Genomic DNA, 25,719 nt, shown 5'->3' with positions numbered 1-25,719 from the left:
CACAATGAGCATCTATGCAATCGAGTTTTACACACTTTTATATGCAAACTCTCTGGTTATTTATGAAAAATGTGGAAAGTTCACCATTTGGACATTCTTTGTCTGAGAAGCTCTTGTGCTTTTTTTTCCAGAGCCTTCAGCTTTTTTTTTAAATGTGGTTTCTGTGAAAATGAAAAGAATAAAAATTAATATATAGGCAGTTTTAGCAAATAAATGTCCTTGAAGGACTGTGCATGTCTAATATGATGAAGTAGTAGTAGTAACAGTACTACTAGTAGTAATAATAAAAATAATAACAACAGATTGAAATAAAAAAATAAAAATTCATTTCAAAACACAGCAAGGTAAGGACATTACCCAAACCTTCTTGCCTAAAAATAAAGGCTTTAAACAAGAAGGAGATGTGATCCCTTAGACATGAAAATGCTTCATTACACTGTCAATTTTGTATAGAATTGAACATTGATCATCAAAGCATTTTCTAAGTCATTTACCATATCTATTAATTGTTGATGTTACTGTAATAACTGACATTTCTGTGGGACGACAGAGATCTAACAGAAAAAGCAAGTTTCATATTTGAACTGGATTTTTTATTTCTTTAAGGGACTTCTAAAAAGCACAGAAAATTGTCTCATGTTTCTCACTGTATATATGATTATCACCCAGAGTACATCTCAGCCAGTTATCACTGAGCGCTCTGGAAGTTCATGGAACCCTGAGATACACATCATCATAACAATAATGATATGTTTGATGACATGTTTCCTCATTCAGTCATAATTGCAAGAACAGAGACTTTTTAACTATGCTTCCTCTCATATGTCTCCTTCTAAAATTATGCAAGTTCCACTCTGAAAAAGGGAAAAACAGAAATAGAAAAAACCCTACATGTTCTAAACCTTGTATTTCTGAAAGGCCTGTAACAGTATGCAAACTGAAAATATTCTAATCTCAAATTACTTACAATTCTTTTCCTTTCAAAAGAGGAAGTGAAACAGGAAAACAGAGAACAGGTTGTACTGGAGGCTAAATATTACAGATATGGACACAATACAAGAACCTCTCTAGAACAGCAGAATTTCATGGTACAGCGTGAGATTTTCTACACTTGGTCTACTTTTTATCTTGGACCAACTAGTTTTAATAATTTTATGTGGTTTTCTCTACATATGAGAAAAATACAGCTTAAGAATTTTAACTTTATTAACAGAAGATCTCTTTGATTCATACAAAATTTACTTACTGCCTGCATTTATCACTCACTTCTAGATTTAAGAAATGCGTTTTAAGACACCATAAGGAGAAGGTTACCAAGTGTCCAACTACCTTACTTAACCACATTTTGCTAAAGAGTTTACATAGGGTATAAGTGTCAGCAGTAGGGGAAGTTCATAAAGTCTGTGGGGATTTGATTCTGCCCACGTGTAGCACAAGAACTGAGAGGAAAGTATTTCAGAGTAAGATTTTACATTTGGTATTTTAAGCAAAGTCTTACAGTAATGATAAAGAAAAATTATAGAAATGTGAATTCTTACTTCCTTTTTTTTTCATTGCAGCTGAAAATAGCTTTGAAGTTTTAACAATATGCGTGTAAATTTGTTTACAATTTTAGAGTCCACTGAATTTTACGTAATTCTTAATAGTGTCAAGGTTACCACTGCACATAAAATCAGTCTGTACATTACTGAAGTAAGTCCACTGCACTATCTAGTCCACCTAAAATACTGGAAACCTATTGCATGTGCTTGTCTTACAGTATAATATACCCCATGATTCATATTTAAATTTTTAAGTACCTTTTTAATGCATCATTATGCTAAAGGAAAAAACATTTATCTAATAGTACCTGAGTCAGTCCAACATAGTCGATTGTAGAGAAACTGTAGAGAAAAATCTCTGGAAACAGAACTTATTCCTTCCTCTTTAAATATACTCAGAGCTTCCAAAGGCAATTCCATAAATAATGTATCCCCTAGTAATACTACACACAATCCTAAACCCACGGGTGTATCTAAAGAGATGTGACAGAACATGATTGAGATTTAGTTCTCAGTTTGCATATAAAAAATTGCAGTTAGATGTAAAAACCTAAGTTTTATCCATTGTATGACACATGAACTTCACTGTACTGTGGATTAAGTGCATATAAGAAAAAAAAATTCTTTTTCTATCATTACTCTTAGGATGTTCTCAAATTTCCATGCACTTGTTAGCACCAATTCTTCAGAGGGAAAAATATCCCCATATTAATAACCAACCAACTCAGGTCCAAGTACAGGTATATGCAATACATTCAGGAAAACAATGTTTGGAAACGCAAAATTGCTACAGCAGTGATTGGCTAAACAGAATAGAGCTGTAAAGGAACTCTTATCCAATATTGTGTTTTTATGTAGAAAAATTTTGTTTCTGTCATTTAGGAAAAAAGTACTAAATATTATTATGGTAATATTTCTGTTCTACAGAGAAAGAGCAGATGCATAGGAGACAATTTCTCCAGTTTTTGCAGAACTACTCTTCAGATGTCTTTAGAGACATCCTGTAGCATTAGGCTTGTATGCAAGCTAACAACCTGTGAGAGTCCATAAAGCTAAAAGCAAAAGAAAAGACAAAACAAAGAGATATACTGACTTAAGAAAGTTCTTTATTCTAGATTTTTCCTGAAAAACTGGTTTGTGATAAAGACATTTCATTTAGGTGTCTACAGACTGTATGGTTTGGAAGACTCTAGATAAACGCAGAAGCATTGCTCCAGCATCTAAATTTGTCTATGAAAGTATACTGAAATATTTGACTTGATACAGAAAACAAAACAGAGAAAAATAATGCTAAAGCCTTTGTCCTCTCCTTGTTTTAAATAAAATTAAAATTGAAATTACTGGATTTTGGGATCTTCCCACACATGCACACACTACTGAAGGAAGCACATACCCTGCACTCCAACTTGTTTGGTGTCCTTAACTTTCGCTTTCTTTTTTCCTGTTTCAGCTGCTGAAACTGATACACACTGGGATTCTCTGGAAGAGGTAATTCATGGAAAATGTTACCAGCTTCAATTTCTGCTTCAGTTTTAGTGAAATTTTACGCAAAGGACACGTACCCTCTAGAGTTCCTGTCCTTTAGAAATCCCATCTTTAGAGAGTTTAATTATAATGTTGCATCTTGAGCTTCAACTTAAGTATAACTTAAGTTAGAGAACAGTGCTTGTCAGAAATGGCCATTAGTCTATCATATTGCTCAGTCTCTTAGGTCTGACAGATATACTCACTTTCAAGATATGAAACATTCATCCAACAGGGTATCCTTGCTAAAACCATTCCTTTATTTGAGGGACTTGAGTCACAGTTCTGTTTTCACAAATGATAATCAAAAGTCAATATATCTTACCTGATAGCAGAAAAATCAAACTGTGACAGCGTTGGCTTCAGATAGTCTTCCATAATTTCTATTATTTCAGAGAAATCTGATGTCAAATCAAATTCACTGTTATCTATTTTTAATGTTGGAGCCTATCACACACATAGAAACAAAAATTAGAATACTTTCAATCTCCATCCTTGTTAAATACCATTATATATATAAATTTTGTAATATGTTAAATTAGAGACCAAATAAAATAATGTGAAAGAGCATAAAATGGAAAATATAAATATAAGAAGTTGGTTTCAAAACTACTTTATTTCTATTTTGTACCAGCATTTTGCAAAATATTCTAACATAAGAATTACTAGAAGGTGTCAATACTTATTGGTTAAACAATTAATATACTTCAGCAATTTCAATGGAGAAAGGCAGAAAACTACAGCAGAAAAAAATTATCGTGTTTTTTCAAATAATGAGAAGAAATTGCCTAAGGACAACTTTGAGAAGTGAGCAGAAACTGTATGATGAATATAGAAGAAGCAAATGAAAGCATATGGAGAGAACAGTGAAGCCAGTTTAGGGAAGAAACTAATCAGAATGAAGAAAATAGATAAGGAGAAAATAGAATCATGTAGGAGAGAAAGACACTTAAAACTCAGGTTTGTAAAATCCAGCCTAGATGGACACAAATCCACTAACTGGACAAACAAACTCAACTAAATGGTGCAGAGTGTTGTTATTTATGAACGAACTCCTCATCCAAGGCTTGTGTGGCTCATTATAGGGTGCATGCATACGTTCTGGGAGTTTAATGCATACGCTTTTTAAAAACCTAAGTCACTTGTTTTGTTCACCTGTTCGACCTGACACTATCTTAGCACCTTTTTTTTTTTACTTAACCAACTAAAGCAATCTTTACAAACTTGCCAATACAACAAAGGCTGGCCATGGGCAAGAGAAAGTGATCATCAACACTTCAATCATCTGCAATACTCAGTATTTTAACAGAAAGATGCTAATATGATGAATAAAACAGAATTAAAATTCAAGAACCAGATTTGTCAATGTCCAAGGTAGCTGGACATTGTAACTGTTATTGTATCCTGTATCTATCTGTGCCCAAAATTGTCACTGTTTCTTTCAGGCCCTGCAGCAGGAACCAGAACCACAGGGCAGGGGAGTGCCAGTCCCTTGCAGAAGTCAGTGGCCCAAGCAGAGCTCTCTTGCTTCTTGGCTTTTCCCCTACAGCTGAGGCAGTGCAGGTGGAGGCTCCCACTCTGGGTTTTCTTTTGTGGTTTTTTTGGGGGTTGCTATGAGGGGTTTTTTTTCCTGAGAGGCTACATTTCACAGTCCTGACATCCTCAGGGCACATTCCCTGAGTGCCAGAGGAGCAGAGCACCCTGCCCTGTGTGGTCACCCCAGCCCGCCAGCAGTGCCCGCTGAGGCAAGAAGGCACCAGGTTTCCCCAGCCAGCTGCCCTGCCATCCTCTCTTTCCTTGAGAGGAAGGCCAAGTCCCAAGTTGTAGCCCTTGACCAAGTGCCAGTGGCCACAGTGTGCCAGCTGCCTTTGCTGGCAGAGCTCTCACTGGCAGAGAGACTGGGGTGTCAATGCCATTTTCCCTTTGCCTGCCTCCATGTCCATGCTGGGGAAGGGGTCACTCTGACACAGTGAGCTTCTCTTTGTTTCCAGGGAGTCCACAAGATTTCAGCAACTAATGAGTATTACTGTTATTTCTGCTTATTGCTCTTTCATTTTTTAAACTGTTATTATTTCATTTATATCTGCTCATACTCATTTCTCCTCACTGGTGGAAAGGGATTGGTTAAAGCTACAAGGGAAGGTTAACTTATTTTAGAGTGTCCATCTCTTAAAATTGTCTGAAACCAAGAAGGTCAAATTAGAGTAACTAAAACAATGAAAACTTGTACAGAAAGTTCAATATTATCCATATTTTTTACCTTTATATTGATAATGAAAACAGGCTTGTACCAGCTTTTGTTAATGCTATATTTAACAGTGAATTTTCTTTGGAATTGAAAAACCTAAGTTTCATGTAATGAAGCCAAATTTAAAAGTTAAATGCTAGGATTTAAACTTGTACATTTCATGTGTAGAAAACTTTCTGTCACCTTGGAGATAACCAGTGAAAGTTGTAGGTTTTTCCAGTACCTACATGTTACACAACTTGTGCTCACTGACTGTGATAATGTTCTTATAGAACTGAGCCTTCCTGCAGTTACAGTTACAGAAAACTTTTATCATCTAGAATTTAAGACAGTTCTACAAACTTAGACTCAAACAAAACCTATCCTTGAAGCAAAATTTTGTGACTAACTGACTTGGATCAACTGCACCCAAATAAAGAGCTACACTGCAGAAGATATTGTATGCCCCAACAGAAAACTTTTCTGTGTTGGAAATCAGTAATAAATCTTTGGCTAAGGTAGTTTTATTTTAATTAAAGGGTTACAATCTATGATCTTGTTTTTTTCCTTGGAACAGCAGGGACTTTCATATGATATGAAAGGCAGTGTACATAGGCAAATGCAAATCTCTGAAATAAGGCACATTCCAAGTAAACTGATCTCAACTGCATCATTTCAATTCTGATAAACTACTGAACATTTCAAAGCTCCTGAATGGCAGCAACAATAGGACTGTAAGATTAAATTCTGAAGCAGAATACAAAGCATATAGTAACTGTGAAGATTAGGGATGCGACACTTGGCATGAACTGAAAAATTCTGCATAAAGAATGTCTATCATATTTTCAGTACATTTTTCCACCCAGTTTTAATTATAAGACAATAAAATATATTACCACATCTGTTTTGGAGAAACACTCTTGCAAGTTCTGAATAACAGTTTCTTTAAGATGATTCTTCATCTTTTGCTGCTTGTAAAGACTCATTTTTTCCAACAAAACACGAAACACATCAGGATTCACAGGAAATCGAGAAACTTTTGCCTGCACTACTAAAAGAAGGGTAACACCCTCTTAAGAGTCTTTTTGAGACATATTTGTACTTGAACAAATGATTGTACAAACATCATCAGTTTCTAGCCATGGTATTCTTTGAAAATAAAGTCTAGATGGATAGCTAGAAATAAACACAAAATATGTACAGAAATGCACAATGAAAAAAACTCTACTGTTATTTGTAATAACTTCAGCCTTCAAACATAAACAAAAATTACATAAATTGTGACTATATATATGACATCTGAGAATGAAACATGTATTTATGAATTTATGTTCTTTGGTAATTAGGAAGAGTTAAAATTATTTGAAAAAGTATTTTAAAATTTTACTAACTGCAACAATGAATGAGCCTTCTCATAACATCAATGCAATGATTTTCTATCTCTTAAAAGTAAGAGGTACCTACCCATCCGCTGAGTAAGTTTTCCTTTCTGCTGTGCAGTACTTACTTTGGCCATCTCAATAAATGAACTGTATAACTTTGATCTGTGGGAAGCAGAAAAGTGGAAAGCTAAATAGATTATTTGACTGTCCAGCCTTGTTTATATCACTCAAATTTATTAGATGAGTAACTACTGCCCTCTAATTTAATGTGCTCACAAATATTCTCCGGATGCAGTAACTACCCCCACCCTTGGGTGCAAAAACCTGCAAACTGTATCTGGAACAAACTGAGAGTGGTAAGGTAAATTCTTTTATTAGTGTATAACCAATAAGGTAGATTTCTTGTTCCACGACAAGCGTTAAAGACTTTTAAAACTGGTGAATGCTCTCATAGTCAGTTGCTATAGCTCAATTTATGAGCTCGTTTATTGCAGCTAATTAGGCTGCAATAATCAGGTAATTGGTAGCTCCATAAAGCTAAATATGACCCCTTCTAACATTTCCAAGAGCATAAGCAATAAAAGCAGGAAACTCTTAACAGAACTTAGGAAAGATATCAAGAATGGCCTGAAATCTTTTAAGTGACTTCTGGAGATTTAAGAGATAACTAGGGAAACTGAAAGAACAGAAAACATAGAACTGAGTTGCAGGCAGTTTTATTCATATATTAATTAGTTCATTATCCTAAAAATTCCAGTCCATCAAAATTAGAAGTGAAAGGCAATATTCAACCAGGTAAAAAAAGATTATATTTGTAACAAATAGTGCTAAATCAATCAAAATGATGAAATTTTATACCTGTCTTCTGAATGCTGGAGAATAAGTATGTAGAAACTGGACGGCAATTCATCCACTATATTAAAATGTTCAACAGGAATACAGAGGTTTCTCCACGCCTGTACAATATTCAAAAGTACTATTATTTTCAGACTTCATAAACCCCATTCTCAGTTCTTTCATTAGAAAATGAATAAGAACATACTTAAAGGCCCAAACACTCAGCAGATGTGCCAGAGCAGTAAGCTCTGTCCAAACAACAGCAAATACTGCTTCCCTGTGAGGGAAGAAAGCACTGGTACAAGTTGACCAAGAAGGCTGAGGAGTCTCCATTCTTGGAGCTGATTCAGAAGCCATTTGGACTTGGTCATGGACAACAAGCTCTAGGAGGCCCTTGCTTGAGCAGTAGGGTTTATAAGATGACCTTCAGAGATTTTTTTCTAATCTCAACCATTCTATGATCATGTAATTTTTGTGCAGTGCAGAAGAACATATAAATATTACTTAAAACAAATTATAAATACTGTATCTTTAGTCCACTCTCCATAACAACATGACTTTTATGGCCACTACACAGTTTCTGAGGTTAAAATGCTATCAAATAATAGTAGAGCAAAGGAAATGAGTAGAATAATTAATAATAACATTTATTTTTGAAAAAAAATTACTAGACACACTTCATCAACAAGTACCATATAAAATTGTATTTGGTTTACGTGGCAACATTTTGGGGGAAGGTGCAAGGGTGGAAATGTTGGAAGGTTGCTGAGGTTGGAAATGCCCTTGGAGACCATCGAGTCCAGCTGCTCTCTCAGCACTGCCAACCCACCACCAACCCGTGTCCTGTATACAAACATATTCTCTCTGTGTGCGTTTATATAACACACATATAAACCCCTAATAAGTAGCTCAGAAAGTTACCACTGAATTAGCAGTCAGTTCCTGTTCCACACATTTTAGAAGATCACTTGTGTTTCTGCTTTGTTTTAACTGGTTCTGAAGATGCAACAATGCTGCCAGCTGAGAGCTGCTGGTGTTGGATGTAGCAGTTAGAAGGATACTCTTCATCATCACAGACACTGAACAACTCTGTAAAATTGTTGCATCTATTTATTTTCCTTCACAAAAATAAAACTAATAAATACACAATGTCTTTTATAACATATATATCTATGTTGAAGAGAAGTTCTCTTACTTGAAAGGTGAGATGAACTAGCAGAAGACTGCTGTTTGTTCTTACAGGTTAACATAAACAGTCTGACAGTAACTAAGGAAGATTTCTTAAACACAAATAGCTGGAATTGATTTCTTTATCTACATTTATCATCAAGGTTCCTGCATTTAATCATCTAAGGTCCACATGGAATGGTAAACACTGTGTTCTTAGCTTAGCCTTTCATGTAAGCTGAGTCTTTTCTGTTTCTGTGCTTTAATGGACACCCATCATGTATCACAACAGACTTCTACAAAGAGCAAAATTATAGGTAAGACTATATAAACTTCTGTTTCAGCAAACACACTAATCCTGTCCTTTGAACTAGGAACTATGGGTTATTTGTTCCTGATGCAGGCAATATAAGCCCAACAGCCATTCTGCATCTTCTCTTTGACAGAGACAAATTCACATGCATACACCCTCAAGCCATCTATGGGACCATGCTGTGCAGGTATCAATCCGACAAACTGAGTGTAAACTGAATTATCCACTTCAAAACAATGATTGAAAAAATCCAGAGAAACATTTTCAAAATTATTTGTTAGGGAGAGATGAAACTGTATTTTGCGGTAATGTCTTATCTTTGCGAGTGACAATATAATAATCTATTCCTTAAAATTTTTTCATGTATGCAATCATCAATGAAAAGGTCAGGTCACACACAATAGGTAACAGAATTGTTAAAAAAACACTGATGTTCTGAAATTTGCAAATATACCATATATTTGATGACCTATATTCCAGAGTGATTCTTACACAGAACCCTACACGTGTTCTGTATGACCGATTTGCAAACTATACTAATACAGTTTAGTTTATGCAACTTCAAACATCCTCCCATTGAAAAGCAGCACAAACATTAGTTGCCTTACCTGATGAAGTGCCAAAAACTGACTAGTTGAAATTGGATCCAACTGTTGAAAGCATTCAGCCATTTCCAAACTAGCAAGAGCCAGTACCTCAGTAACATTATGAGTGAATGCAATAGCCATAGACTGTAGCAAAGCCTCACTGGATTGAGAAAGATACTTCTGAGCCATCCTTTGTTGTGTCTAGATGATAAAAAACCAAAGCTTTATATTAAAATTGGCTAATATTAAGTATTTGTTATACATACACCAATTACAGCACAATAGAGAAGATAAATATTGCTTTTAAATGAGTAATTTTAATGCATGTTCTTTTTAAGGCACTTAATGTAGGATGAAAATATGCAAATGCTGATTAATTTTTAGCAGACACCGGCACCTATTATGCAACATTAAAAAATATTTGGTCTAACACAGAAATTTCTTTTCATATAAAATGTATACTTGGCAGAACAGACTTTAAATTCCAGGCAATATGTGCAGTTCAGAATCAAGGATCAAAACAATCGTTTCTGTGGACAGTTAACCATATTTAGTCTAAATTAACCCCAAATCTCTTACCTCAGGTAATTTATTGATTTTACTACCAACACAAACTGTATGTTCACAATTCCCCGTGTGCTTTCAACTGCAGTAATTAACACTAAATTTCACAAATGTTTTGTGATAGAAGTAATTTCTTTCTTTGTTCCCAGTCTGCAAAATGTTATGCTCCCTTAAAAAATCTGTGAGGCAGAAAGAAACTGCCTGCTCATCTAGTCCTGGTTGCTACATGCTCAATCAGTGGGAAACCACTGAAGGAGAATTATTTCTTTCTGGGAGCAACTGGGTAGGCTCATTCAGGAGTTTCCACACAATCTACTGAGGAGCAGGACAGAGCTACACAGCAGAGAGTGATGGAAAGCTGCTTGTTGTAAGGTGTTTTGTAGATTTTTATCTTTTTTAAGATCAAGTTTTTGTTACAACATTCCCATTATCAGTTTAATCAGAACTGATGACTATTATTCCATAAAAAGAAAGCATTCAAATTCTAATGCAAGCTCATAAAGTAATAAAATATACCTTTAATTCCTGTATTTTTCTCCTGTTGTAATCATTATGCCATTTATTAGTCAATGAATCGCTCTCTGTCGTGTCCTGTTCACTGCATTCTGCTGAAGTCAGCGAAGATTTTCTGATGTCTGATTTAGCATCTTCCTATCCATCACAGTATAAATAAGAGGAACAATTAATCACTCCATTAAGTAAGGCAGGCTTCATTTCTTTTGTGAAAGTTTATTTGAAAACTGAATTAATCTTAAAAGAAATCACTACCTTAATTCCTTCATGGTGAGAGATTTAGTAATACCATGAAAATTTCTTTGTGTTTTATGACAGCAACATGACCAACATAAACTAAAAACACTCTCCATACAACCTCTAGGAGTCTTGACTTTCTCATATTTGTCCTGTCCTCCACTCATTTCTTCTGAAAATTTTAATTCATCACTGACCTCATAATGCCTCCATCAACTCTTCTTTTTTCACATGGGGTTCTTACTACAACACAAAAGGAACTTACAAACCCAAGCTTTTAACCTTCAAATCAATACTTCTTGATCTCACGGATTCAGAGACCATACCTCGCTCACCCTTTAAGGCATTCAAGGAATTTTTCTCTCTCTCTTGAAAATATTATAATTAGTAAAGCTCACAAACAAATCAAAAATTATCTGTAGGACAACAGCATGTAGGCAGAAGCATGTTTTTGAAATTACTCATTTTGCCATCCATTTTTATTACGGCTTGCATGAAGTATATAAAACCTAGCTCTACATAAAGAGCAGCTTTTATACAAATGTATATAGAAAAAACATTAGAGCAGATAAACTTTACACAGAAAAATAAATTTAAGTGAAGAAAAGAATGCATACCATAATATTTGGCTTCCAGTAAATCTCTGAACATACAGGATCTACATTAATTGCCAGTAAATGAAGGGTTTTTCCAGTTAGATACAGGCATTTGGATTTGATGTCGGGGCAGCCTTTACAAAGGTTCCGTATGTTTGCTAACTGAGTCAGTGTAATATGAGCCGTGGCACGTTTCATATACTTCCAATCCTGGTAAAATACATATTTATATTTATTCGTTCATATATCCCCATGCAGACAGAAAAATGTATTTTTAAAAACTGTAACACATATATATTCACATACAAATACAGATGTTAAATGTGATTACACTTTCAACTACAAACGAGTTGTCTTTAATAGTTATACAAAATCATTAACAACTGATGTAGAAAAAAAAGTTCAGTGTAATCCATATTCAACATAATCCATAAGCAAAGTTCAACCAGTGCCGAGGAAAACACGGGATAAGGGGAGGGTGGCCAGTAAACCATCCCCAAGACTAAAACCACACACTTCAACCTCCGTTGCTGCAAACCTACATGACTGATCTAGGAACCCATCTCCTCAGCAGTGGAAGGAGTTGTGCTATGGAAAACCTTGTTATACCTTTTACACAAATCATAGGACTAAATATTTTGTATTACCTGCTCTATTGCATCATCTTCCATGATGAATTCCTCCACAAATTCATGAAATGATGCTTCTCCCACAGTTTTAGGCTTTTGCTCAGTAATGGCAAGATGAAAAATATCCAAAAGAATTTCTACAAGATTTATTTTTCTAAGAGCTAGTTCTCTCATTAATGGGATACTAACATTTTTACTCTAAAATACAAAAGAAAGCAGAATTTTAATTTCAAGTATTTTTGTAAATGTATATGATAAGAAGTTAGAATGTAGTATTTCTTTTAACCAAAGCAACAAACATTTTATCATTACCTCCTTGATAGATCAGAAATATTGCAATGAAGATATTTAACCAATTTAAAAGAAAAATTTCAATGTCAAGTATATTACAAGGCAATTAAAGTAGCTCCATAGAATAAGAGCAGCTGGGTTTTTGCTTTTCCCATTTTATGTACCTGGTACAAATATAATATCTAATAATGCTACATACATACTAGCAAAGTAGGCTGCAGGCTTTCATTACTCAAAATACATAATTTTGAAGACAGATATTTTTTATTTATAATAATGTTTCATGAGGACTTTTTGCTTATCCTGATTAGAATTATGTATTTGTATGTGAATATATATGTATTACATTTTTAAAAAATACATTTTTCTGTCTGTGTGGAGATATATGAGCAAATCTGAAGAACTTTAAACTTTCAAGATATTTAGAGAATCAAAAATATCTCCAAGTTTATACTTTTTTCTTTTGTAGCTATTAAATAAATGTCAGAATCAAACAAACTTGACAAAGACCAAACAAATCCTCTCTTCATCCCTTCTTCAACTGTAAATTCTTCTGGCATGCAATATTTCCTTCTATATACAAAGAATGTTTATCATTACAAGAAGACAATTCCTGGAAGCCCCAAATGAGATAAACCAAGAATGAGTGAATATTACAACTAAACTGGGTTTCCTTTCCACAATTTAGGGGAAAAAAAAGTCAATACCTCATTAAATGCAAATAAACTACAAACATTATGAAGTACTTCCTCTGTTTTGGATACTGCTCTCCAAGCTAAGTTATAAGCATCTAGGTAGTGACTGTGTTTGTCTTTTTTGTTCATTTCCTGCTTGGCAATCACCCTGAAAAAAAACCAAAACAACACCATGAACTCAAAAGAACCTACATAAGAACGTACTTACTTTTATGGTACCAACACTGTTGAACATATATAAAATGTATATAATAACATATACATAATAATGAATTTATTAATTAATAGATTATAGATTAAAAAGATTACATTTGTATATGTGTTTTTGAAATGTACAAATAGGAGAAGTGAACTCTTACAAGTTATTTTTCCAATGTCATATTCTCAGAACTGTACTGCAGCAATGCAAGAAGATGCCAAGACTCAAAGAGAAGAAAGGTAGATCATATTCGAGAGTATGCATTTAGCAGGAGCGCAGTGGCAGAATACCAGGTACAAAAAATATCTCAGTTGTTTTAAGGGGTATCTTGCAAACAGCTGGGATGCCAAGCATACCATGTTTTGCACTTTTACTGTTGCAGCAGTTTCTAGAGAAACATTTCAACAGTAAGAATTGTAAAAGACTGTAAATACTGGACAAAGATTGGTGTGGCTGCTAGAATACATCCACAAATGGAAAGTCAAAAAGTTGACTTAAGAGACCCTGACAGTTTCTTTTGACCTCGACACAGAACAAAAGAGAACTCTGCTTTCAATGAAAACAATTCTCGATTCTTACAGTACTTTTTTGAACACAGAACACATGAGGAATGCAAACAGACATCTAACAGCAATATATAAAACCTAACAGTGTTATCTGCTCTTCTCCATCTTAATCAGACCACAAAAAGTAAACAATACACTTCATGGATTAGTTCAACCTTAAAAAGAAATTTCAAGAGACATATAGAGGTATGGTATTACCTACAAATATTTGCACATTCCAGCAGTATTTCGGCACTGTAGTTTTTATGTCCATGATGAAAAAAGTCCTTCTCAACTTGAACTAATTTATTGTAGGATTCCTGTAGAATGTTTGCCAACTGAGCAGAATTGCCATTAACTGTCATGTGATCCTGAGCAAAATGTATCTGAATCAGTGTTTTTCTAGAAATAAAAATGAAATACAAGACAGCAGTCAGAAAGCACAGGCTTATTTTTGAGAACAGACACATTTCTCTCTGCTTTCCTTTCAATTCTAAGAAATCTAAGAAAAAGCATCATAAATGTGTGTTTTAGAAATTACAGTAATTCTGAAAAAAACAAATATTATGTTTTGAGATTAGAGTTGTCACTTGTTCCATATATCTAATTATTCCATCTTACTAGGCCTAATCAGTCTTCCAAATACAGATGAACTGAGAAGACTGATAATACCCTTCCTTTTCTAATTGAAAAGCTTCCCATTTAAGGAAAGAGTCAGGAGTGCAAGTGTTGTTGTTGTAAACTTTTCACCCTTTACCAACACATTTTAAGGTCTCTGTGCTTGGATTTCTGTGGAACCGAAATCATTGTTTAGTTTCACCATGAACAGGTTTCTTGGTTCATGGTGAGATCGGAGGTAAGTCAATACTGTAGACTGCAGAAGTGTTGTAGAAGTGTTCAACCAGATACTTCTGCATAGGCAGACACAATATACACTTCATGTAACCTACACTGCAAGCTATGCACAATAGGTTGTGGTATCTAGTTTACCAACATACCAGGCAACAGGGCTATGTGCAAGCATTTGGGAAGGAAATACAGAAATTTGGAAACAAAACTCAATTAAAAAAAACAAACCACCACATAAATGACTTAGAACAAAAATACTTGCAAATCCACAGAATTTGCCGCACTAAAATAAGACAGCATTGTAAAATTACATGTATTTGCAATGTAGCTGCATATTAGAAGCTGGGCACATTTTAGAGAAAAGACAGCTTACCTGGCTTCAAGGGATGCAATCATAAAACCCAATTCTGATTGCCTGCCGGGCCTCCTCAGTAAAGTAGATCGAAACACATTTATAGTATGTTCCAGTATCTCAGAAGCCTGCAGGTAATACCAGAATTTTCATAATTCTATTTTAAGTGTCTATGGATAACAATAAACATTCATTTAGAAAACGTAAATTTTGTACAGAACATGTTAATTATCCCCAAGATGGCTGGCTCTTGATAACTGTAAGTAAGCCTAGAAAGTTTGAGCTATGATCATACTTAGATACTTTGATGATTACATGAATGGTGCACACACATACAAGGAGAGAAGATGAAGCCAGATTCATCTTGGAGGTACATAGCAAAAGACAGTAAATATGAGTTTAGTCAAATTCAAATAATCCCTCTACATGGCACAGCCTTGCACAGTTTATCAAGGCAGGTTAGATCATCACAGACGTAACATTTTATTTATTCTTAAACTCATAAAAGTTAAGGGTCAAACAGTAAATGGTATTTTGATGTTATATGGTTTTAGTAAAAAAAAAAAAAAGTGTTATAGAAGTATCTTCCAGAATCTAGAAATAATATTTGTAGAACTATTTGAAATACTTGGGAAGGAAAAGCATAATAGAAAATAATACTGAAAAATATGATTTTTATTGAATATGAAAATTAAACACACCAGTGTAAATAGAACTGTCTGAATACAAAAGAATTCTAATCAAGAGAATCAGATCTCTGGGATTTAGTCATACGTATTAGATTGTAAGTGGTTTTAATCCAGTAGAAGAATATACATCTTATCATAGAAACATCCTAAACTTCGGTGGGTATAATCTCATTCCTAGTAGCCTGCATCTGATTGGAATCTGTAATTAATGTCTGTTAAATGCTCAGAGAAAACAACATTAACTGCATTTAACACCAAATTTTGCTTTTATTGAAATGTAAAGGCTATAATATTTCACAGAGAGAGACCACTGCAGAAAAAAACCCCAAACCACAACCACCAAACCCAAAAAATTGCCTTACCATGCTCAGTTTTCCTTCCCCCCCTTCCTCTAGGATTGCTTCTGTTAGACTGAGAGTGCTGTTATACCAAAACTGCTCATTTCCTCCCAGACGCTGTGCTCTCTCCAGGAGTGCTTTAGCTTGTCTGTGGTTTCTTTCCAGGTTAGCCAACACACCAAGTAAGTACAAGCACCTTGACATATCAGATGATAGGGCCCTCAGCTCCTAGAAAGAAAGAGACGTGATCTATACACCAAAAATCCACCACTGCTATTCATATTTGTCTGTCCATAATTTAGACTAACCTTACAGAAACAAAAAGCAAATGCTATTTTCCCAAGTAACTGCTGAATTTCTTAGTTATTCCTTATAGTACATCTACTTCATATTTCTTTCTGTTCCTCTATCTCACCAGTCCAGTAAGCTATTTTTCTGCTATTATTTAGTATGTATACTTCTGCTAGTGTTTGTCAGCATCTGATGAAGACAAGGGGTGACAAAAGATTTTTTTGGTGAACTGTACAGATACATTAGGAATCTAGTGAACTCCAAACACCGCTTCATACTAGTTATAAGCTATAAAACTGGTCCTGTGTAAGGGACAAATATTGTTTAGTATTTGTACACTAGCATAGAGACATACAGGATACTATTGGTGAATTACATAATTAAAATTACTGTCCTCTCTAATATATTTTCAACTTCCCTCAAGATATGATGCCTAATTAATACTTAATAAAGGGGCATGTATTATCCATGAATATCATTCATATATTATTATTTGAAGTATTCATGATTACATTAAATTTACATAGGCAGTTTTTCCTTATGTAAGAAAAATTATGATACAAAATAACAGGATATCAACTACATTTTTTTAAAGTAAAGGTTTTACTGCAGTAATTATATTTCAGTATCTTTTATAATGAAGAACAGGGCTTCAGTGGAAAATGTTAGATATAGGGAAAAGATCTGTAATGTACAATCCTTCATAAAAATGAGATGATGCAGATCTGTTTGGTGGAACATATGGACACCTATTTCAGATCTGCCAAAATTCTAGGAAATAATTTCAATTTTATCAAAATATTACAGTAAATCCATAATGAGGCTTCAAATGAATTAACCAGACTTTCAAATGATCAAAATATTGAGAGGACAGAGCTAAATGCTTTTTCTCTCTCTATTCCTAACAAACCTTGAATGTTTCCCAGCTATTTAAACAAACAAGGTTGAAATATACCTGTATCTTCCAAGGCCATCGAAAAGTAGACAGAGATGCTGACACTACTTCAGGAATTCATATAATGTTCAGACAACTCCCATAAAGCTGGACTGAAAGGCCATATATTTAAATATACATATTATATATGTTGAAACTTAATAAGAAATTGGTTTGGGGTGGTGGGAGAAGGCTTGGTTTTGGAGTTTGATTATTATTATTCTGAGGAAATTATTAAATTCATAAAAATTAACATTTTCCCTACACTTGTTATTAGTGTTTCTATTTAATTTGTATTGTACCTGAGTTGCAGCATGTGCCTCTGAAAGCAGAAGCCTTGCTGGTTGATACAAGCCTAGCTGAATTAGTACTTCAGCTTTTTCAATCCACAAGTGAGGGAAAGAAAGTGCACTCAGTCCTTTTCCTGTTACTGCATTTGCCTCAAAACCCTGAAAAAAATTAAAGAAGTATTACATTTTAATAAATTTCTAAACAAACTAGGCAGAGTACAAGTTGTTATTAATCCCACACTTTGGCTGTATTTTCTAACTTCAAAATTTAACATTATATTTCAAGAACATAAGTAGTTTATGAGATCTGGATTTTACAATCTTCAAAAGCCATTGAACTAATAAGTACATACTATTTAAACTAACTGTATGACAGATTAATTACTTCAGATACGCTTCTGTCACAAAGTTGATTTTTGGTAATAAGTAAAACTCAAAGAGGAATACTATTTACAAGAGCTAAAAGAGGTGACTTGAGAGGAATCAGTAATTAGAAAAACAAGGTATGTTACATGCACAAGTATGGAAAAAATATACAAAGAGAGCAAAATGGTATAATGACAACCTAGCCAGCATTGCCATAAGGAAGAGCAAAGTGGAGGTAAGCATTAAAGAAACCAGTAAGGCAATTATCTTCCTAAAGAAGAGACAGTAAAGACAGAACTGAAAAATTTGCATGTCTTTAAAACAATATGTAAGATGAAGCAAAACAGTACATGCTAATATAATGGAGAGAGAAGGGGAAGGGGAAGGGGAAGGGGAAGGGGAAGGGGAAGGGGAAGGGGAAGGGGAAGGGGAAGGGGAAGGGGAAGGGGAAGGGGAAGGGAAAGGGGAAGGGGAAGGGGAAGGGGAAGGGGAAGGGGAAGGGGAAGGGGAAGGGGAAGGGGAAGGGGAAGGGGAAGGGGAAGGGGAAGGGGAAGGGGAAGGGGAAGGGGAAGGGGAAGGGGAAGGGGAAGGGGAAGGGGAAGGGGAAGGGGAAGGGGAAAAAACGAGACCAAGAGTGAATACAGTATCTTTTTAGCTTCACAGTCTTTTCAATCTATTTGCATTAGTCCCCAAATCCATTTGTAGGAAAGTAGTTTTACTTTGTATGATTAAAGATTCCAATCTTTTTCTTCCTCGATATAAATAATATGCCAGATAAACCCAGCTCAGCTTCACATGATTGCTAGCAGAATTTTGGTGGCATGGAATTTTAATGATTTTTGTGTTCATGTATTTCTCATATATTATCTAAAAACTAACTAGCAAGTGTATTTTTAAAAAAGGAAGGGTAATTTAGTACAGAAACTGAAGTAGAAATAAAAACCTTTTCACTTGAAGTAAGGATATTCGCATTCCTACTACCACTAACCTGAGAATTTTCAAAAGGTATTTTTCTTTCTTCTGTCTTCATGCATACAGTTTTTTCTTTTTTCAGTGCAATCTCTTGCCTACACCTAAATCACAAGAAAGAAAAAGTAAACTCAAGTACATTTCAAAAAGCGTTTCATAATGAAGTATTAGTGTATTAGGAATCTTAACCATACACTACTCTGTAGACAGACACTAACCAAACATGCACAGAATTTTAGGGCATAGCTAGTATACCAAAGATGTGTTCTGAGATCATGTTTTTTACTATTTCCCCCCAACAACACTTATCAACTGTAGGGAAAGCAGTCCCAAATAAATACCACCTCAGCAGTGAAAACATACATTGCTTGTTCAAATTCACTGATGTATACTTCTCCAGCAGCTTTCTCATGATACACAGATGCCTGACTCAGTTTTAAATCTGAGCATACCAGGGCAAGTCTACAAATATAAAGAAAAAAGGTTTAAGAAACAATCCGAATCCTTCATATGTTGCTTCATATAAGCACATTATATATACATAGCATATACTCCACATTCGTCAGTCCTGCCTTCTCGTGTCTTGATTGATACTGGCAATAACAAAGATTGTAAATAAAAACAGGGGAAATTATCCATTGATAGAGGTCACAGAATCAAAGAATGTTTTGGGCTGGAAAGAACTTCTAAAGATATCTAAATGTATGGGCAAGGGCATCTTTCACAGGACCAGGTTGCTCCAAAGTCCATCCAATCTGACCTTGCACACTTCCAGGGATGGGACATCCACCAGTAGCCCCAGTCTTGTCCATCAAACCTGTATTGCTCCAACTTAATGGCAAAAATTATGTACTAAAAGTATGAAAATATTTATATGGTCTCACTATAGCATGCAACCACCATCCCTCTGCCCCTCTATGCATAAGTGCTAACCTATTTTTCTGTCCTGAGTAAAGACTAACATACTCTTACACATCTATCTATATATAGACATCAGGTCATAGATATATACAAAATACCATGAAATAAACACAAGTGTTGCGGAATTAACAAAAAAAAATTGTCTGGCAAATCTTGACTGAAAATAATTTCCTACCAGAAAGTCCATTTTAGTCTCCTAAGAAAGCAACTCAATAATCAAATGGCAGAGAAAAACATATATTTGCATACATGAATATCTATTCTGCTCAGTGGGATCAGTTTCAGGCATCTTTAAGCTTCATTATGTGGTATTTCATGAACTATCAGAGAATAAGCAAACAATTATTGCTTATTACTGTTACTTATTAAGCAAACATTATTTAATACCTATCAAAAAAGCATGATAAAATGCTTTAACTAGAACAGCACAAATTTTCTTGCATGTATAATAAATTGCATGCATAATAAATACTTTAAAATTGAAACTTTAGGGGTTATCATCCATAAAAAATGACATAATTTTGGGCACAAAGACCAATCTCTCTAAAAATGCACTTACCAGGGCAACTATTTTGTGCCCTTAAGGTGGAGAATATATTTTTGATGCAAATAAGGATTCTTCTTTTGAATACTTAATAGACAAGACTTTCATAGAAACTTTTTTTGACCTTGCTTTTTTCAGTGAGATGACAGTAAGGCATTTCAAAAGTTTTTTATACAAAAGTGGCCTGTCTTCATAATCTCACATGCTCACACGTGGAAGATCGTGTTTAGTAACAAATAAACTTAGTGGCTTTTATTCCACAAATCTATTTGTCAAAATGCTATTAAAATGCATAAAAAAGAAAGGAAAATAAAAAGCCATTATAAATATAAAACAGTAAGTCACAAAAATTCTTGTTACTAATTAGTGAAATATTAATGGATGATCCACTCTATTCAGTTTCTCTTTTATTTTAAATAAATAAAGGATACAAACCGAAGGTGATAGAGATCAGACAGACTTCTACATTCCAGAACTTCACTAGCAATAACTTCAGCTAGCTGAAAGATTGGAAGACTCAAGTGGGGGCAAAAAATTTTCTGTAGTTCTTTAGATAAAAGGTCCATAAAATACAAAGTGCAAGTCTGAAAAGATTTTTTTTAAAATTCAGTCAGTATAAACATTAATTTTGTAGAAAATAAATTTTAAGTTAATGATTACATCTTCAGCTCCAAAATAAACCTCAAAAAAGACACAAAGAAATTTTCTAGCTGAAAAAGCAGCAAGGTACACAGAAAGCTGGTAAATGTCTTCTCTAAGTTAACTTCATTTCAGCATGCAGAGGACAGGCTAACACCTCTTGAAGTATTAATGAATACTACAATACAAAAGTATTTGTGACAGTTGTCTGAAAATACACAGACAGTAAAACTAAAATACAACCATTTTCTGGTACTGATTTTCTCCTAAATAGTAAACGCTCTAGAATTTTGAGGAGCATACTTACAGGTTTTGGGAAATTATCCCAGTTAATACCATAACTATTTGTTTTCTGTTTAAAAGTATCTCTGATTTCATTGGGACAGTCATACTGGGCCCATTCTTCCACACTTTCTGGTAAGGTATCAACTGATTCTTTCCCTTTAGGCTTCTCCATTGCAACAGAAACTTCAACCTATAATAAAAACAATAATACTTATGAGATCAAATTAACAATCCTATTGGTATTAAATATTCAGCTAAAAAAATGAACACATTTCCTTAATATCCTTCGAAGTTTTCTCAGATTTGGGGTGTTTTTTGGATCTCTAGACTGTGGGTTTTACGATACAGCACTATCTTGCCCAAAGCAACAAATGACAGAAAAAGTATTTGTAAATCCATGATCTGTCAAGACCATGTGATCAAGAGTGAAGGTATGATCCACAGATTCACAGAGAAATTGCTCCCAGGTTATGAGAGTCAGTACAGGAAAGAATCTGAACTATTTATCAAATGCGCCCAAGGAAACGTCTCTTAGACAAAGAGGGTTGTTTTAATTCCACAGAAAAGTAGGTCTTACTTGTTTCTCTTTCTTTTTGTCCTTGTCTATTTTAGGAGCTTTTGACTGCACTTTCTGAGGAATTGTAGGTTGTGAACTTGTTGAGAATGTTTTTGTAACAATCCCTGATGCTGACAATGACACCTAGACAATCAAATAACTACAATTAATTATTTTCAATTTGCAATATTATTAATAATCTCAGTTTCTAGTAATAGTTATTATCAACTGCAAGTCACTATCTATAGCTATTAACAATTGTCACATATATTCTGCTTGTGTAATAGTTTTCTTCAGAAAAATAACAATTGCAGAGACTCCTGGATGCTTGCGGTTTTTGTACAAGCATTTAGGACAATCATGGCAATGCAATTAAGCAGCAGAGCTGTCAAAAGACAAGATCATCCCTGCCATAAATACTTCTGTTACCTCTTTTAACCTATGTGGTTGCCAATCAATTTTTTTTTTTCTTCAAGCCTCTAGTCTAACTCACTTCATTTTCTACAAGGGATGAATTTTATGAAGAAGTAATCTGCAAGACAGCAGAGTCACTCTTTCCTCTTTCTGGGTCAGTCTTTTACAACGCTACTGCTGAATATTATATAAAACAGATTTCTAAATATTTAAGCATACAAAAGAATTAACTGAAACATTCTCTGTACAAGCAAGTACATAACAAAAGTAATTTTCAAATTAAAAGTAATACATCTTCTAAAAAGTCAGAGGCAGCTGATCTTTTCTGATAATGTTTTTAGATCTGCTACTGAGTTATTCATGGAGTCCTAACACTAAAGAGCCTGCTTTGAACTGAAGGTCTGCAGTCAGGTCTGCTTTACTTTGCAAGCCAAAACAAGGTGTCCTGTAGTTCTTTAATTCCTTTAACACTACATGTTTATTCCTTTTCTGACAATACTGTTCAGCTGTAAATATGATTCTTAGAATTATTATCATTATCCTGCAACTGGCACTGACAGTAGCATCAGCTCTTAGTTTTAATAGCTTACTCAAACAGTAGTACTGTCTTCAGGTAGTTTTTTCCCTAGTAAAACACACAGTCAAGTGTTAGATATTAAAAGTTATGCTTGTATAAATCTGAAAATATCAATATTCTATTTTTTATTTTGCAAATTCTTGTCTCACATCACATGTTAAACTGATTTCACAATGAATTCTTGCTCATAATTACCACAATTAAGTGGTAACAAATTGCAGGCTTTTACTTCTAATGGGAATAAAACTATACACAAGCTATAGCTTATGAATCTAGTTGGTAAGCCCAAACTGAGACTGTTCCTATAATGATTTGTTGCATTACTATTATCAACTACAAATTTAGTCCCTTCAAATATTTACTTTATTTAACATATAACTGTTTTCCTATGATCATTGAATAGCCATTTCTGTTGGGTGTATCTATGAGAAATGAAGTAGATTTGATTGATTTGAAATGCTCTAACTATGAAAAAGTAATTAGAGAAATCAATCAGTGAACACGGCCAGCCTCTACAATTCCTTTCAGTCAAATGACAGCCCTTTTGATTCAATTTCATGAAGGTCCACCTGAAACCACCATTCTTCAGAACTGCCAGAAATGTCTTCAGTATGTATTCTGCCACTACCGAGATCCCTTAACAAACAAAAAATACAAAATTTGAGAACCTATTGCACAAAACATATGAATGGACTCCAGAGAAACAATGACCCACTGCTTTTATCTGTAGTTGCTCTTTATTTTCATGAGAGAAACAATTTTCTTGTTTCATTCTTAACCCTGAGAAAATGCATTAACTGCACCATTAAACAGAAAACTCTAAGGACAAAGTTAAAGACCAAATGAATAGCTGCTACCAATAATTACACAAGGAAATGTGAAATATACTGGCCACATTATAGTAACACAACACATAATCTCATGTGATCTCACCTGCCAGATACGGACGATACAGGCATACGCCATCAAACAGTGCTGCTGATGAAAAGAAGAACCGTGACCAGAAAATAAAGCCATTAATGTCTGTGCTCTAAACAAAGTTTCCAGTTGTTTAATATTACTCAAAACTTCCAAATTAATTTGGGGCATGGTACCACTTCCTCCATTGTCCATCTTAGCATTTTCTGTAGGCAACAATTTCGGTGTAGCGTTGTTTTCTGTTAAAAAAAAGCAAACAAATGCCCACAGTGACAGCATTGTAAAAAGGTATTTAAAAGTTAAAATTTCTGAATTGAAAATGAAAATATTTAGGGGAACAAAAGAAAAAGGAAAATCTGTCTACTAAAGATGTTCCTGTTAAAATGATGCAATGCTACTTGTACCATGTTTTTAATCAACAGTGTAACAGTTCTGTATAATAAATGATGTAAGCCCCATACAGGAATGAAAACCACAAAAGGCTGGACCAGATGATCTTTTGAGGTTCCTTACAACTCAGGCTGTTTTATATTTGAATCTAATTTCCCTTATTATATCCTCTGAGTTTCCATTAAGAGGTTTGTAAAAATTTTCTTCGAACTTAAGTGGTGCAAAGATAGTAATCATAAGCAAACAGGTGAAACCGGGGTAAGGATCATTACAGACCTAATGCAAAACTTAAATCACCACAGGACTGTAAAAAAACCCCAACAAAAACACAAATAGAAAAGTATGACCAGAATATTGCAATTGTTACTAATCAACTGTGTGATAGTGGAGACACTGCATATTTATCTGTCTCAAGGAAAGCACCAGATGAACTTGTCTGATCCATGTTGTCTATCCACACAAAAAAAGAACAGCAGAGCAGATGTTCATTAGTGTCACACAGGACAGTATGGGTCTAGAAATCAGACACTTTTTCTCCCAAATGAATACTGGGGTATCCGATCAGAATAGATCACTAAGGTCATACCAGACCAAGTGGATATTTGTGGAAAAGGAGCAAAGAATTTTTGCAGTTACAGAAGTAGTTGAAGGCATACATCCCTTTGAAAGTCATTTTTGAAAAACTAATGCTAAGATAAAGCCAAGGAAAGGCTAATGGACTTAGGTACTCAAATCTTGGCACAGCATCTATTTTCTTCAGTTTCACCTGTCCCTCCACCAGAACTCACTTGAAACAAACTGTCCAGCACTGCCTTCTGGTAACACCTCACACCCCAGGAATCCCTGTGTCAGAGGGGAGCAATATCTTACTATAACAGAAGACTGAGAGTAGGTCTTCACAGCATAACACAGAATTCACAGATAAACTGAACCTGCTTTGAATAAATAATGGTAAATGCACAAGAAAATACAGGCAAGCTTGTGCCCCTCTTTTTGATAACTAAGCTGTAAATTTAAAATCTCACTTGTGTTTCCTGCTGAGGAATTGGTCTGAAGGAGAAACACCCATTACATACCTTCCTCTTGTGTGGATTCCATAGGGAATTTCATATGAAGCAGGAGATCTACTGCCCACTCCAGAGGTTTAATAGCATCATTGAGGGGAAACTGATTACTATATAAGCATTCAGCAAATTCCATGAGGTAATCAACTCTCTGCCATTCATCCTCTTGTTTCTATAAAAGTAATAAAGGAGGAGTTAATTTGTATTTGTTTATGTAAGCCATCAAAATGATATTCTAAAGTTTCATGTAGTCTTAAGGAAAGCAAAAGATAATAATTTGACATTGAGCAGTTTTGCTGGCATCACATAATCAGAATTGTGATAAACAGAACGAAACAGAAAACTCCACCACCAGGTCAATCTTCATTTTTTTTAAAACTGCTTGCTACTCTTAGACATTTTTCTTTGGCAGGACTCAACTAAAATTTTACTGGATATAAAGATTCAACCATAGAGAGTTTTCCTACTGAAGAGTAATCTCAAAGT

At 34.5% G+C, this 25,719-nt stretch overlaps 1 protein-coding gene across 16 annotated transcripts in view; it reads right to left on the bottom strand.

The window, feature by feature from the left end:
* CFAP46 (cilia and flagella associated protein 46) overlaps positions 1 to 25,719 on the bottom strand; it is a 72,026-nt gene that overhangs the window by 9,504 nt on the left and 36,803 nt on the right. For 5 of the 16 annotated variants that reach the window (XR_010081269.1, XM_063405022.1, XM_063405017.1 and 2 more), the window contains 24 exons: positions 25,246 to 25,405; positions 23,795 to 24,018; positions 21,892 to 22,014; positions 21,337 to 21,504; positions 20,826 to 20,974; positions 19,289 to 19,387; positions 18,945 to 19,029; positions 17,603 to 17,749; positions 16,100 to 16,303; positions 15,070 to 15,176; positions 14,067 to 14,249; positions 13,116 to 13,251; positions 12,136 to 12,315; positions 11,510 to 11,698; positions 10,659 to 10,793; positions 9,600 to 9,779; positions 8,433 to 8,600; positions 7,533 to 7,630; positions 6,757 to 6,836; positions 6,189 to 6,343; positions 3,391 to 3,512; positions 2,935 to 3,020; positions 1,850 to 2,014; positions 85 to 161 (listed from right to left, as the gene is read on the bottom strand). Coding sequence is in view for 13 of the 16 variants with exons in the window: in XM_063405022.1 (XP_063261092.1) it covers positions 85 to 161; positions 1,850 to 2,014; positions 2,935 to 3,020; positions 3,391 to 3,512; positions 6,189 to 6,343; positions 6,757 to 6,836; positions 7,533 to 7,630; positions 8,433 to 8,600; positions 9,600 to 9,779; positions 10,659 to 10,793; positions 11,510 to 11,698; positions 12,136 to 12,315; positions 13,116 to 13,251; positions 14,067 to 14,249; positions 15,070 to 15,176; positions 16,100 to 16,303; positions 17,603 to 17,749; positions 18,945 to 19,029; positions 19,289 to 19,387; positions 20,826 to 20,974; positions 21,337 to 21,504; positions 21,892 to 22,014; positions 23,795 to 24,018; positions 25,246 to 25,405 (3,420 nt within the window). In the remaining 3 variants the exon portion in view is untranslated. Of the gene's footprint in view, positions 1 to 84; positions 162 to 1,849; positions 2,015 to 2,934; positions 3,021 to 3,390; positions 3,513 to 6,188; positions 6,344 to 6,756; positions 6,837 to 7,532; positions 7,631 to 8,432; positions 8,601 to 9,599; positions 9,780 to 10,658; positions 10,794 to 11,509; positions 11,699 to 12,135; positions 12,316 to 13,115; positions 13,252 to 14,066; positions 14,250 to 15,069; positions 15,177 to 16,099; positions 16,304 to 17,602; positions 17,750 to 18,944; positions 19,030 to 19,288; positions 19,388 to 20,825; positions 20,975 to 21,336; positions 21,505 to 21,891; positions 22,015 to 23,794; positions 24,019 to 25,245; positions 25,406 to 25,719 lie in introns of those variants that run through there. The other 11 variants (XM_063405016.1, XM_063405028.1, XM_063405019.1 and 8 more) reach the window with 10 other exon arrangements.

The sequence above is a fragment of the Prinia subflava genome, chromosome 9 (genome assembly GCF_021018805.1).
Source record: "Prinia subflava isolate CZ2003 ecotype Zambia chromosome 9, Cam_Psub_1.2, whole genome shotgun sequence".
Lineage (NCBI taxonomy): Eukaryota > Metazoa > Chordata > Aves > Passeriformes > Cisticolidae > Prinia > Prinia subflava.
This window is presented reverse-complemented; position numbering and strand designations above follow the sequence as displayed.